Below are 15685 nucleotides of genomic sequence, written 5' to 3' on the forward strand. Positions count from 1 at the left end.
AATGCTGAGTATTTAACTCAAAATGCTGACAGTTCCTCATGATTCACAGATGCTGCTTGACCCGAGTTCCTGAAGCAGATTGTTGCTCCAGCTTCAAACTTCTGCAATCTCTTGTGTCTTCAGCAGTTTGTCTTTGCCTCTGAGGCAGAGGCTCACACAGGAAACTAGGCTTTGCCCAATCAAGTACAATCCACAAATTACTAGATGTCTAGGAACTGGTTACATTAGTGTTATAATTTACAGCACATCTGCATCATTGGCAACTGAGTTGAAAATTGTTCTACCATCAAGTTAACTAGGTGTATTTAAGAGACTAAAAAGAGAAGTGGTCATGTCAGCAATTTAATCTTTACAACAAATTACATTTCTTCTCCATGACTTGAAATTAAATCTATAGAAACACATTTCATTTTGCAGTTTGGTTAAATGCCAATAAATGTGCAGAAACAGATCACAAAATTACCAGGTATTTTCTGATATGCAAATAACTCGCATCATTTCTTAAACTTAACTAAATTTTTCTGTTCATTTTGTGTTTAGACAGTGACCTTACAAGGCAAGTCTTAATTTATGTTTGATATTTTATTAAACATAAAAAGCAGTGAAGTCCAAAAGAAACAAACTACAAATTTGCAATAAAATATTTTATTGAAACCATGCATATTTCAAATATGTACCAGGTGTAAAAAAAATCCATGCATTTGTAAATGCTGGCCTGCACAAAGATCAACAAACTAAATTACAATAGATTACTTGCATATTATGTGGAAGGACATGTATATTTGATTGTGTACCATACAAATGTGCAAAATCAAGTCATTAGCTCATCAAGCTAGATGCAGCTGCATGTAAGCTTGACAAAATTACATCATTTGTACGTACAGCAAAGCAATATATACACTGCCTTAAAATGGAGTACATTTTGCCATTGGGCATTTTTGGAACAATTATCCACAATTATGACTTTACCATCTCCATTAAAGTAACAATTTTTCCCTATATCAAGAAGTTCAATCGAGTCAGTTCAGCTCAAGTTCGAAACATTACTTGTATATTTAAAAAGTATGGCTTTGGCACTAAAATGAAGTGGAACTATCTGTGTTCTGTGGCAGTTCTTCATGCACAATTAATTTGTGCAGTACTCAAGCAATAAAATAGGGAAATTAAGAAAGCTACCCTCAAATAGCACTTTTTTTTTAAGCTTTAATAATTGGTTGGGGGGGGCAGAAGGAGAACAATTGTTATATTTGCACGTATGCTTAACAATTTAGTGATCAGGTTTATATACAATCATCCTATACTGCACTCTACACTAGAAAGAAAAACACCAGGTTGGAAAAAATCTGGAGTCTTAAGTTGCATTTACATGTACAGCTACTGTAAGGAAGAACTTACAACACACTGCTTCAGTCATAAGTTTATTGCTAATCCTTAGAACCAGATCTGGACCTAGACATGGATCTAGATCTTGACCTGGACATTGATCTACTATGAGATTTGGATGGAGACACATTTTCAGATTTTGGCTTTGATTTCATTGGTGACAGAGGGACAGACCCTTCCCTTGATCTTGAGCGAGATTTTGAACGTGACATTGATTTAGTGTCTCCATTGCCATTAACTTGAGGGGATCTAGATCTGCTGTTTGACTTATCATGCAAGTCAGATTTAGATTTACTTGGAGACCGGGAACGAGAGCCATGATCAGACTTGACTTTGGAATTACTTCTTGATCTGGACTTCTTTTCAGGTGTCTTTGATTTGGACCTGGAATGGCCCTTGCCTCGTGATCTAGATTTGGAGAAGAAAAATCAAAGTTCAGTGTTCCATTTGACAGTTCTTTTTACAGAATCAACTTAATAAACTGATTACCAATCAAAAAGCAAGTTAAAACTTATGTATTTAGAATACATAATGGAGTAGCTGGTTCTAAATTGAAGAGCAGCCCAATAGCTACCAACACTTCAGGACCCCCTCATTACTGTCTTAAAACAAAATACTTGCCTTCAAAGACCATCAGCTGATTCCTATCCAGCAGCTCATACTAAACAAACATGCAAATGATTTAATACATAAAAAGTCAGCATTTGCCACAAAACTTTAGGTGATCAAATATCAACACACATCAAGTCCTGACAACAGTTGATTACTTTGACAAATGACTCCCAGGAAGCTATAATAACAAAGAATCCCTGTAGATGACGTTTGCCATCAAATTCCAAATATTTATACCCATATGATCTGCCAACATTCTAATTTACACATGGATAAGGAGTCAGAATACCTGAAGAAATCCAAAGCACTGATTTACTAAGCAAAAACAAAATCAAACCTTACATATTCACCTCTTTAGGAATATGATACAAAATTAAACTCCCTAAACTAACCAGTGCCCCCCAAAAAAGTCAATTCCAAGCAAAAAATACTGCCAGCTCCAAAAGTAACTGATACAGCATGAAATTAAGTAACTTTTTCCAGAAAGAAACAACAACTTCCCAAGTTATGCTTGGATCTCTAAATGCAAATATAAAGTTGCAAAGACATTATTAATTCTTGTATCATAAATGTTTAACACTGCTGACAATTAAAAAAATAGAAAAACAATCCTTTCTACTCACCACTTAAACACAAAGATCATACAAGCTTTTGAACCTTCAACTAAATCCAAGCTCATGCTTCCATGATAAAAATAAAATCACCTTTAAGTAGTCAAATACTCCAAGTGGAGAGAGAAGTAAGAGTCACATCAATGTTTCAGATATGAATAGAAAAAATTAGAAATATGATTAAGTATGAGAGCTTGGTGTTTTATTCAAAAGGGCTCAGAAAGCTTGTTAATGGAGAAACAATTGAGGTGCAAGATCTGACACCTCCTATCTCAATGATTGCTTTGGAATCTTCTCCTCCAACAACCTCAATAACCCTGAATACTATGCAATCCGCTTCTACCTCCTCCCCAGGATTCGCAAGGAAGACTGTCACAGCCTCAGACTCCCTTCGTACATGGCTCCAGTCATTTATCATGCCAACACTTGCCTCACTTACTTCTGAAGCACTTTGCCAGTTTCATAGTGGAGAAACCAAAATGGATTGGGCAACTACTTTGCAGGACATTTCATTCAGTCCCAAATAGTTATTCAGTTAACTAGCCTTTGAAAAGTTTGTGTCAGAATTGGCCAGTTCTGGCTTTAACCTCCTTATACTCCTTTATTTCAGATTTCCAGCAACTGTTGTGTTCTGCATCACAATTCCAGCAAGTTCTTTCTCTTCCCTGCACTCCTCCTGTTTACACCACCTCCAGTTTCAGCATCAGGTTTAATACCACTGGTATATCATGAAATTTGTAGTTTTGTACATATTAAAAATTTATAAAGTAGTTCAAATACAGCACAATAGAAAAAAATTGTAACGTGTATATATAGGCTCTTTGTCCACTCAAAAATCTAATGGCAGAGGGGGGAAGAAGCTGTTCCTCCAAATGGATTAGCTACCATTAATAAGCCTTAAGCTCAAATCCACAGTAACTGGTATTGTTTCTTCATTTTAACATTACTGCAAGCATTTCTTTTGTCTTGAAATCTTTTGTCCTCATCCTCTACAAATTTCAACATGTCTTGTAACTTTACGCCAATTTTGAAGGGACATCAACCCAAGTTAAAATTATTTCTCCTGCAAAACTGCTCTACATATTTCCAGTATTTTTCTGTTTTTGTTTGGGAGTGTTAGCTGGTAATGTTTTTGTTTTTAATGTTTTTATAATTTACCTTTGCTCCAAGTCACAATAACAGATTGATACAAATCATTGAAATTTGTTAAGAATTATCCATTAATTTTAAATACTAGTGCTAAACCTGATAACTTCAATTGCAACAAGCTAAATATATAAATGACATCCACAAAAATCCAAAAAAATGCAGTTGCTGGAAATCTGTAGTAAAAACAGAAAATGTTATGAACACTCAGCAAGCCAAAAAAATTTGTGAAGAGAGCAATATAGTTAACACTTCAAGATAAAGCACCTTTATCAAAACTGGGAAAAAAAGAAAAAAGTTAGCTCAATACAGAAGAGAAAATGCAGAGCAGATACATCTAATAGAGTGAAAACAAGTTACCATCATAGTGGAGAAACCATCCATACATATACTACTTATGCTGGGACCCCAGTTGTTTACAATATATATTAATGATTTAGACAAGGGAATTAAATGCAGCATCTCCAAGTTTGCGGATGACACAAAGTTGGGCGGTGTTAGCTGTGAGGAGGATGCTAAGAGGATGCAGGGTGACTTGGATAGGTTAGGTGAGTGGGCATATTCATGGCAGATGCAATTTAATGTGGATAAATGTGAGGTTATCCACTTTGGTTGCAAGAACAGGAAAACAGATTATTATCTGAATGGTGGCCGATTAGGAAAAGGGGAGATGCAACGAGACCTGGGTGTCATTGCACACCAGTCATTGAAGGTGGGCATGCAGGTACAGCAGGCGGTGAAAAAGGCAAATGGTATGTTGGCATTCATAGCAAAAGGATTTGAGTACAGAAGCAGGGAGGTTCTACTGAAGTTGTACAAGGCCTTAGTGAGACCGCACCTAGAATATTTGTGCAGTTTTGGTCCCCTAATCTGAGGAAAGACATTCTTGCCATACAGGGAATACAGAGAAGGTTCACCAGATTGATTCTTGTGATGGCAGGACTTTCATATGAAGAAAGACTAGAATGACCAGGCTTATACTCACTGGAATTTAGAAGATTGAGGGAGGATCTTATTGAAACGTATAAAATTCTAGAGATTGGACAGGCTAGATGCAGGAAGATTGTTTCTGATGTTGGGCAAGTCCAGAATGAGGGGTCACAGTTTAAGGATAATGGGGAAGCCTTTTAGGACTGAGATGAGGAAAAACTTCTTCACCCAGAGAGTGGTGAATCTGTGGAATTCTCTGCCACAGGAAACAGTTGAGGCCGGTTCATTGGCTATATTTAAGAGGAAGTTAGATATGGCCCTTGTGGCTAAATGGATCAGGGGGTATGGAGAGAAAGCAGGTACAGGGTTCTGAGTTGGATGATCAGCCATGATCATACAGAATGGCGGTGCAGGCTCGAAGGGCCGAATGGCCTACTCGGGCACTTATTTTCTATGTTTCTATGTATGTTTCTACTTTATAGACACCAGTTCATACTGTAAGACCAGCTCCAAGCCTACCATTTTTAATTCTACATTATCGCTCCCAATCTAACTTGTCTGCTTATGGCCTTCAGCACTATTCTAAAAAAGCCCAACATAATTGGAGGAATAGTAGCCAATATGCCATCTGGGCATTTCACAGCCTACTAGACAATATCAAATTTATTAATTATATTGCTCTTCATGGCCTCAATTGCCAGTTCTGCAATACAGGTTATCCAGACATAATATTGTCACCTACGCTCTTACCACTGTTTCAAGATGTTTCCTGCTGTCCTGACCACTATTTCACAGCTTATACATACCTTCTCAAACCTGATGACTTCACCAAAAGATTTTCCACCACAGCCACCTCATCCTGTTGTGTTCAACTGTCATTCAACCATTAAGAAACAGCATTCCTCCGTGGTGCAGGTGCATAACAGTACAAACATTCACACACAGCAAATACTAGAATTCACATTTACACAGGAGTTCTTGACAAGCAGATTTGGCTAAATTACAGTCTATCTGTAAACACAGATATTAAAGCAATGAAATGGTCCCATCTCATCACCATCTAATCTTTTTACTGCAAGCTTCTGGCTGACAGTGAACTAGTCTCCAGCTGATGCCAAACTGAGGCTATTACTTGTGAGTTGCATTAAGAGTAGAATACGAAATCTCTACAAAACACCAGGCCTTTTCACTCTTCAAGCCATCTTAAATTGCCAGTTGCTGCGCTACCTATAAAAAGGTATTTCAAGCCTAATATTCAGATTAGCTTAATTTTTCACTATCCAGATGAAAATTTGATGTTTGATTCTTCATCTATATGCTTCGTATATAATTAAAAAGGAGTTTCTGGCTTATTAAATCACATTAAGAAACCAATAATTCTCATTATCATATATGTGTGCCTTCCAAGAGCACAAAAATATGAAGTATTTCAAAAATCAACTCACCGAGAACGTGACCGGCTCTTTGAGGCACTTCGAGATCGGCTTCGGCTACTCCTACGGCTTCTACTACGTGAATGGCGCCGACTTCGAGACCTAGATCTGTAAATAAACAGCGCTATTCAGTAATAACAGTTGAAAGAAAGTGATTTCTGAACGATTACTCTTTACAGTGCAAACAGACCCTTCCAGCTCTTCGAGCTACGCCACTAACAGCCCCCGATTTAACCCTAATCTCATCATAGGACATTTGACAATGAACCTCTAACTAGTATTTCTTTGGCTCTGGGAGGAAACTGGAGCACATGGAAGAAATCCACACATCCACAGGGAGGACGTTCAAATTCCTTTGAAGATGCCGGGATTGAACTGTGAACTTCGACACCCTATGTTGCAATACTAAGTGCTATGCTACTGTGGTTTGGGATTGAAATTTCATATAACAGTGGAATGCAGTTCACTGGAACACACCAGGACCATTTTTGCCCATTAAGCAGATGCTCTCGTCAGCCAAAGTTTAATGGAAATAGTTACAAGGTATAAAAAATGTTAACTGAGTAACAATTTATGAACAAATTAAAACACTACCAATATCCCTACAGTATTATAAAATTGTGTATTAGTTCCTAATAGGAAAGACCAGAAGAATTCATACGCTGTTTTTGACTGTAAACAAACAAAATCAGACATCTAGTGCAGATAATTCATGCAATGCTTTCAAAATAGCATCCTCCAAATCTTCATTTTTATTGAAATATTCAAGATGACTATTGATCCCTTCAAATTCTTCATAGTTCCGAACTTATTGAAGTAGCAAGAATGTTTCATTTTCCAGTGAGCAAAACAGTTGTAAAATGTAAAATGTCTTATCTCTTTATTTCTCGCCAACAGTTGACACAAACACATGCAACTGACATTAGCTGGATACTGTTTGGTAACAGCCTCCTGTCCCAATTTAGTAGCATAGTTGTTCCAAATCAACAAAGGGAATTCCAACAGTTATTGTTCTTTTAGAGTTGTCCCAAATAAATGACTGCCCCAATGAACTGGATACAGTTTATCTACATTTGTTAGAGGAAATCCCAGTGCTAATGATCTCGGTTGAAGATAGCAATAAGATGCAAAGAACCTCAATGATGCATGTTGATTATGCTCTTGAAGGTTATGTATTTTTGCACCACTAATGGCCTCTTTAACAAATCAAGACGATACTTGAGAGCAGATGGGAAAGTGAATTCTTGAATACATTGTCTATGTGGCTGTCAGCAACAAGAATGCTTCTCTGAACAAAAATTCCAGAAGATCATTCACTGACCCATGCAATGGGCACTAAAGGAAATTGTTTAGGGTGCTTGAAAGAGTGAATTGTGCATTGATGCAGAACACACCTGGCACAGTCAAGCCAAATGACCCCTCAAGTCCACTACCCACACTAATGCTAGGCAACATTGGTTTGAGGTGCAAATTGCACTGGACATTACTCTGCTCTTCATCTAATCTTGAGCACAAAAAAGGGTGAAAATTGAGTTTTGATTTAAACAATGAAATGGAAAGTCAACACCACAGACAACTTAAGAGCACCACTTCTTCCTCCATCACAACACAGCAATTAATAACGCACAGAAGTGCCACTGATAATGCTTAACATTTCTGGATTGTGATGTAGAGCACAGAAACCCTGAACCACACACAGATATGTCACCATTCCTTTATTCTGAAGGCTCTCAAACAAATCCAACTCTACTTCAGTGACAGTTCAATGATGTCAAGACTAATATTTTAGTGCAATACCACAGAATCTGTGCACTGTTGAATAAAGCATACAAGCTCTTGATTTTGGCCAGGAGAAGTTGCTTTGCTTGACAAAGCAGAGGGTTTGGTCAAGATAGTTACTAACTTTTAAGCAATACTCATGATGGAATTTAGTTACCCACCATTACAAGATCAGAAGCTAATGAATGGAATACAAGTTGTATCTTTCTTCCAATCAGCACATCTAATCTCAAGCTGTCTCCTATCTGATCAATGCTTTCTTACATTGCTGAAATATTGCACCCCATTTCTACAAGGTTCTCTCTTCATTACTGGAGTTTCATGGAGTACTTTCACTCATGGCTCTACATTCTGATGACAGGGTTTAGTTTCCTGTAATAGATTCAAGACAACTCTTTTAGAAACTTAGATTGCCAGTTGTCAGATCTTTGTATACCTCTGCCATGGACTGTCCCAAGTCCAGCCGCGAAAATCGGAGAGGCATGGGGCTAGTAAACCCATCGCATAAAAACTAAGAACTACAGAAATGCCAACAAAAGTTCTGTATACAGTAGAATTTTTAATGTGTTTTTCCTCTACTCTTTCTCCTTGGTTATGCAGGGTTTTTGAAGAAGCAATTAGATTGGGTAATCTGCCACAATCTTTTTATAGAGCTTCCATTTCTTTAATATTGAAGAAAGATAAAGACCCTACTGACTGTGCATCCTATAGACCAATATCCTTATTGAATGTAGATTCCAAGATCTTTTCCAAGTTACTGGCATCCAGGTTGGAGAAGGTATTACCTCAAATTATCTCGGGAGATCAAACTGGTTTTATTAAAAATCGCTATTCTTTTTTCAATGTTGTTGAATATTGTTTATACTCCTTCACATAGCACCTCAGAATGTGTCATTTCATTAAATGCGGAGAAAGCATTTGATAAGAGTTGAACGGCCATACTTATTTACTGTGCTTGAGAAGTTTAATTTTAGTCCAACATTCATTTCCTGGATTGAACTGATATATCATACTCCAGTAGCCTCGGTTTTTTACTAACAATCAAAGATCTCCTTTTTTCGTTTATTTCGGGGTGCTAGACAAGGCTGTCCTCTTAGTCCATTATTATTTGATATTGCTTTAGAACCCTTGGCAATTGCTATTACAGAATCACCGAACATTTTTGGCATTACTCGTGGGACGGATATACATAAGTTATCATTATATGCAGATGATTTATTATTATTTATTTCTGATCCTGAGAAATCCATTCCTGCTGTTATATCATTGTCGGCTCAAATTAGTAATTTTTCCAGGTATAAATTAAATCTTAATAAGAGTGAATTGTTTCCTTTAAATAGGTTCCAATTTATGGAAATTTACCTTTTAAATTATTTAATGACTCTTTTATATACTTAGGGATTAAAATCACAAAAAATATTAAGGACTTATTTAAGGTTAATTTTTTACCCTTAATTGATCAGATTAAATGTTTGTTCACTAAATGGCCACCAGTATCTTTATCTCTGATAGGTCGGATTAATGCTATTAAGATGATTATTTTACCCAAGTTTTTATATATATTTCAAGCGGAACCAATTTTTATTCCAAAATCTTTTTTTGCTAATGTTGATTCAAAAATTTCCTCATATATATGGCAGAATAAAAATCCTAGATTAGGTAAAAAATATTTACAGAAGGCAAGGAAGGAAGGTGGATTGGCATTGCCTAATTTTAGATTTTATTATTGGGCAGTTAATATCCGATATTTGATGTTGGTTAAAGAATTGGGATTTATCTTTTAGCCCTCATTGGGTGAACCTGGAAATTAAATCTGTACAAGGATTTTCATTGGGTTCTATTTTAGGGTCTTCTCTTCCCTTTGCTCTTTCTAAACTGCAGAAACGAATTGACAATCCGATAGTTAAACATACTTTACGTATATGGTTTCAATTTCAGAAATTTTTTGGGTTGAATCAGTTTCTTTTAAATATTCCTATTGTATCCAATTTCTTTTTTTATCCTTCTATTATAGACCAAGCTTATTCAGCTTGGAAGACTAAAGGATTACTACGATTTTCCAATTTATTTTTGGATAATTGTTTTATGTCTTTTGAACAATTATCTAATAAATATAATTTACCTAGATTTCATATTTTTTTAGATATTTACAGATTAGGAATTTCTTAAATACTGTATTTCCTACCTTTCCAAGTCTTGAGTCTTCAGGTATTTTGGAGAATTTGCTAGAACTAAATCCTTCTCAGAAAGGGGTAATATCAAAACTCTACAATATAATTATGAAGATACGTTCAGAGCCTTTCTATAAGATTAAAAATGATTGGGAAAGAGAACTTAACCTTACTATCCCTATTGAGAATTGGGATAAAATTTTTCAATTAGTCAATTTATCATCTATATGTGCTAAACATTCATTAATACAGCTTAAAGTTGTGCATAGAGCTCATATGTCCAAGGATAAATTAGCTCATTTTTATTCCCATATAAATCCTATTTGTGACAGATGTCATTCTGAGATAGCGTCTTTAACTCATATGTTTTGGTCTTGTCCGCTTTTGAAAAAATATTGGAAAGACATTTTTGATATTATTTCCACGGTATTGAACAGTGATTTACAACCTCATCCTATTACTGCTATTTTTGGTTTACCAATGATGGACTCAATCCATTTATCTTCTTCTGCTTGTTGAATGATTGCATTTCTTACATTAATGGCTAGAATATCTATTTTGTTGAATTGGAAAGAAATTAATCCTCCTACCGTATTTCATTGGTTTTCTCAAACTATGTTATGTCTAAATTTAGAGAAAATTAGAAGTGTTGTACTTAACCCTTCTATTAAATTTGAAAAGATATGGAGACCATGTATTCAATATTCTCATATGATGTAATGTGACCCTGTTCCAAGCCCATTTGTTTTTCCAGTTTTGATTTTACATACGTTGAGAGGATTGGAGTTGACGACACTGATGATTTTGTATTTTTGTTAGATATTATAAACAGCCCTTTTTTTTCATCTTTTCTCTTTATTAGTTATTAGGTTGTTAGATTAGTTTTTCTAGCATCAATTTTTTTTCTTCTCTTTTCTGTTTTTTTAAATATATATTATGATATACCTAGTTTTGCTTTGTTTATATGTTACTTGTATCGTTCATGATTTGTGAAGACTCATTTTTATTGTAACTATTGCTTATGTATCCTTTCATGTTCAGTTTAAATTTGTATGTTTGTAATCCCATTATTTATGTATTAACATTATGTTGATATTAATAATAATAATAATAATATGATTGGAAAAGAAAAAGAAAAGTTCTGAAGAAAATAAAAAACACAAAATGCTGGCACAACTCAGCAGGCCAGACAGCATCTCCGGGAGGAGGTAGTGACATTTCGGGCCGAAACCCTTCATCAGGAGTGAAGTAACATGGGATGCTCGAGGGGGGATAAGAAGTGGGGGGAGGGATGGAGAGCTGGGAAGTGATAGGCTGGAAGGAAATGGGCGTGAGGCCCAAAAGTTTCAGGGCCGAAGAAATAGTAGATTGAGAGCAGAGGGAGAGGCTCTCGCTGAACTCCCGTCGGAGAGAAGATCTGAATTTCTTCAGTGTCATCATCCATGCAGAAGTCAGAATCTTTACCTAGAAGACATATGGTGGGCTACACTGGAAATAACTTGAAAAACTAGCCCAGAAAAGAGAATTCTAGCTAGCTGCTCTCTGTGGCTTATATCCCATTAGATGTGATGAGCTTAAGTTGCCAAACCCTTGTGCTGAGAACTGTACAAACTCCAAATTTAAGGTACAGCATGGATGAAGAGAATAACAGAACACGTCTGCACTTCATGAATAGCTGCTCAGAAACTATCACAGTAGCTACCTCCAATTATGTATCTGGGTTGATCTTGCTCTAACTCAGTCCATTGAATCTGAATAAGAAGCAGGTTAATTGTGCCCCAATTAGTGAAGAGCCAAAATAAAACAGATACTAAAAAATCCAATATTTAAAAGAATACGTAAAGATTAAAGGGGTCAGGCAGCACCAGCATTAAATGCTTTAAATCATCAATTCTTCATCAGAATAAGAGGAACACTAAAATCAAATATTAATGTAAGTTGTATAAACTTAATATTTGGACAAAATGCACCCTCAAAACAAATTCAATATTAACAGTTCTCTCAACAGGTTCTTATTGTAAATTTTTCAGTCTTTACTTCATCAATGAAATTCTATGCTCACCGGGACCGACTGCCAGAGGAAGATCGTCTATTTCGGGGCCTGTCTTCAACTAATCGTATCTTTCTTGCATTGATTTCACTGCCATCCAACTTGTCCAAAGCACGTTTCATATCAGAGTAAGACCTGAATTCAATGACACCTTCATTCATACGCTGCTTATGAGCATCTGCGTAAGTCACTTCACCAGCTTGCCTCATGAAATCCTTCAAAGAAAAAACACAAAAGATAGAACAATGGACCTTCATTTTTTTGTGTGGTTTTATAAGCAAAAACATTGAAAACTTACTTTAAGATCTTGCCAACTACAACGACTTGAAAGATTTTCAACGATGAGCCTGAACTCTGTTCGGACAGGTGGCCCATACTTTTCTCTTCCATTTCTTCGATATCCATAACCACTGCTGCCTTAAGATGTTCAAATAAGGGAAACAAATCAGTAAGTATTCAATTAAAAATCATCTGGAACATTTTTAATGAAGACACAGAAAATAGATCATGATATTAAATAATCTTGTTAATAAGTATTCTCTTTTTGTATTTACATTATATGCTAAAATTAAGTACCATGCATGTCTCCAAATTTTTTGGCAAATATAAAAAACTAAATATTACATTATGTACTTACATTCTAGCAGATTTTAGAAGTTTGGTATAACACACATATGGTAACAGGCACATAGTTCAGATTAACCAGATATGTCTAACCCTTGGCATCCTCATCACCCAGGGTTTAATGGCAAAGGCAGCTGTCGTCATGGCTTCCATTAGGTCAGCCAAACGCCAAAGGCTACATAATGTAAGGCAAGGCCAAAGTCAATCGGAACAGGCAGACATCTTAGCCGCAATGGATTCTTTCAATTAAAAAATCAATGTCTCATTATTAAGGTTTGGATGAATAATTTCACTGTTATAAAATTCAATAAAAAATGCTACTGGAATTTTTTTTAATTGTATTTAAAACGTAAACCAAATTTTGTTGAATAAAACCACTCACTGCGACCACTACCATAACCACCATAGCTTCCATCACGCCGTGGTCCTCTTGCATGTTCAACGATGATACGCTCGCCGCAAAGCTCCTTCCCATTCAGCTCATAAACTGCATCATCTGCATCACGTGAATCTTCAAATTCAACAAATCCATATCTAAAGAAAAGGGATAAAAATATTTCCAATCTGTGTGCATCTTACATAAAGTGTGTATGTGTGTATGTATATACGTACATATACACACAGTTAATTCAGAAATCCACTAGGATTATGTTTGACAAGTTTCCAAACAGTGGAAGAGGAAGATTAAAGTTAAAAATTATTCAATGTCATTAACCATTTGCTCATTATTCACATTAGACAAGTGTAATATATGGAGTTAAATCACAGATGATCCAGTCTCACTGAATGCAAAACAGACTTGAGGCAAAACGGACTGCATTCACAGCATTTCAATACGGAAAAGTTGATCAGATAAAAATCGGGTGAAAGTATTCAGCTGCTTTAGGATGATTGTTACAGCAAACTATGAACCTGTACTCTTCATGAATATTATAGATGAAGCCTAAATGACAAATTACAGAAAAAAACATGAAAATATTCTTCATCCTATGACATATCCATTCGTTCTCCAAGAGAATCTTATTTTCAGCTCTTTCCAAATATAAACAATTTATTTTTTCCCCAAATAACCATTTTGAACAAAGTATGAAATTTGCTTCCCCTGGGCATTTTACAACATACACAAATTCAGCAACCATCCCCCACCACTCTTTCCATTGTTCTTTTGGCAACCAACTTTAAATGCAAAGCAAGCAAAATCCTTCCATTGATTTCCCAACCTTCCCCAATGTTTATGTTCCTGGTCAATGTTTGGACACATTCATAGGCCACCACAACACAGAAATATAAATTCCGAGACTTCTGGTGACGCTCTCAGGCCAACATTAAAAAACGCTGGGTTCTACATGAACCGTCCGAATGCTACCGGTTTGCGACAGTTTGATGAACACAATTCGCCATCGGTTGAAGCACGGAATGTAAATAGGAAAGCCAATCTCCGATAGAATCCATCTCTCCCAACCTCCACGTGGAAGTTTCACAATTGCAAAGGCTGCAACCCAGAATAAAATCATTTCTCGGGTGGCAATCCGCCACTTGGGAAACCGAATAAGGGGCAAGCCTGCCAGAAGTGGGTTTGCTGCACAACCACCTCCCAGAACAGGTCTGCAGTGAATGGAATAGGAGACTGCATCGTGGATCGCACTACCTTCCTTTCAAAGACTAAGCGGAGCAAGCACTTGGCCTGCCGCGTGTGCGGGCGCCGGGTTGAAAGAAACCCTCCTCCTGCATCGCGACTGCAGCTGATGGACTCGTTCCCCTCCCCCTCTCCCCAAGCCACCAGCGCTCGGCCTGCTGCCGCCATTTTCTCGCCGTTCCACGCGGCAGGATTCCACATCCAGCCCCCGCCCTCCAGCATCTCCTCAAGCTGCGAGTCTACGGGCGGTCGAGTTGCACAGAGAGAGAGGGAGGGAGGGAGAAGCCGGAACAAATGGAAGCCCAGGCCGCCGCCAGGTGTGGGTGGGCCTAGCCAAGCCAGCCCGGACGACTCCCGGCTCGCCCACCCCCACCACCACCACCACCTTACCCATTCTTTAGATCCACTTCCAGCAGCTTGCCGTAGCCCTTGAAAAACCTCTCCAGGTCCTTCTCGCGGACTTGGTAGCTCAGCCTCCCGACGTAGACGCGCGGCATGGTTGCTGCTCGCCTCCGAGCGCGCCAGCGGCTCCCTCGGGCGCCTTTGTGCTCCGCGCCGATGTACGGATAACGTGGAAACTCAGGCGCACGCCCTCCTCCCACTGAGGAACAGCGCGCCCGGCGCCACGTGGCCCAGACCTGCCGTCCACGTCACCGACTGCTGCGTACGGAGATCAACGCTTCGCGCCGACGCACCTCGCACAGTACCGTGGGAGATGTAGTTCTTGTCATCACTTTGCCCGCACAAGTCCAACCGATGTTGATTTGACAAGGCTTAGTTCCGATTTTGAAACTAACTGGTCTTTTTGTGGTTACATTGTATCAAAAGGACAGGCAGGAAGGCATAGGCAGTGGTGTGGCTCTGTTGGTAAGAGATGGAATTACATCTGGCGACAATAAGGTCAGAGAATGTTGAATCTTTGTGGGTAGAGTTAAGAAACTGCAAGGGTAAAAAAAATCATTGGAATCAATAATAGCTAAGATGTAAGGTTCAGGTTGCAAAGCGAGCTGGACAAGGCATTAAATAAGGGTAATGACACAATTGTAATGGAGCACTTCAATATGCAAGAGGATTGGGAAAATCAGGTTGGTGTCGGATCGCAAGGGAGGGAATCTGTTGAATGCCTATGAGATGGCTTTTTAGAGCAGCTTGTGCTGAGCCTACTCAGGGAAAGGCCATCTTAGATTGAGTGTTGTGTAATAACCCAGATCTTATTAGGGAGCTTCACATAAAGGAGCCCTTAGGAGGCGGTGATCATAATATGATTGAATTCATACTGAAATTTGAGAGGGAGAAGCATAAATCACATG

At 37.7% G+C, this 15685-nt stretch overlaps 1 protein-coding gene across 1 annotated transcript; it reads right to left on the reverse strand.

Moving 5' to 3' along the window:
• Positions 1–629: 629 nt before the first annotated feature.
• LOC132399866 (serine/arginine-rich splicing factor 6-like) lies at positions 630–14987 on the reverse strand. Its single transcript, XM_059980717.1, has 6 exons — positions 14766–14987; positions 13122–13273; positions 12414–12532; positions 12128–12330; positions 6128–6223; positions 630–1791 (listed from the first exon to the last, which is right to left on the reverse strand). The coding sequence occupies exons 1-6, from the start codon at positions 14870–14872 to the stop codon at positions 1425–1427; spliced, it is 1044 nt and encodes a 347-aa protein (XP_059836700.1). The 5' UTR covers positions 14873–14987; the 3' UTR covers positions 630–1424.
• Between the last annotated feature and the right edge of the window lie 698 nt (positions 14988–15685).

The sequence above is a fragment of the Hypanus sabinus genome, chromosome 9 (assembly GCF_030144855.1).
Source record: "Hypanus sabinus isolate sHypSab1 chromosome 9, sHypSab1.hap1, whole genome shotgun sequence".
NCBI lineage: Eukaryota > Metazoa > Chordata > Chondrichthyes > Myliobatiformes > Dasyatidae > Hypanus > Hypanus sabinus.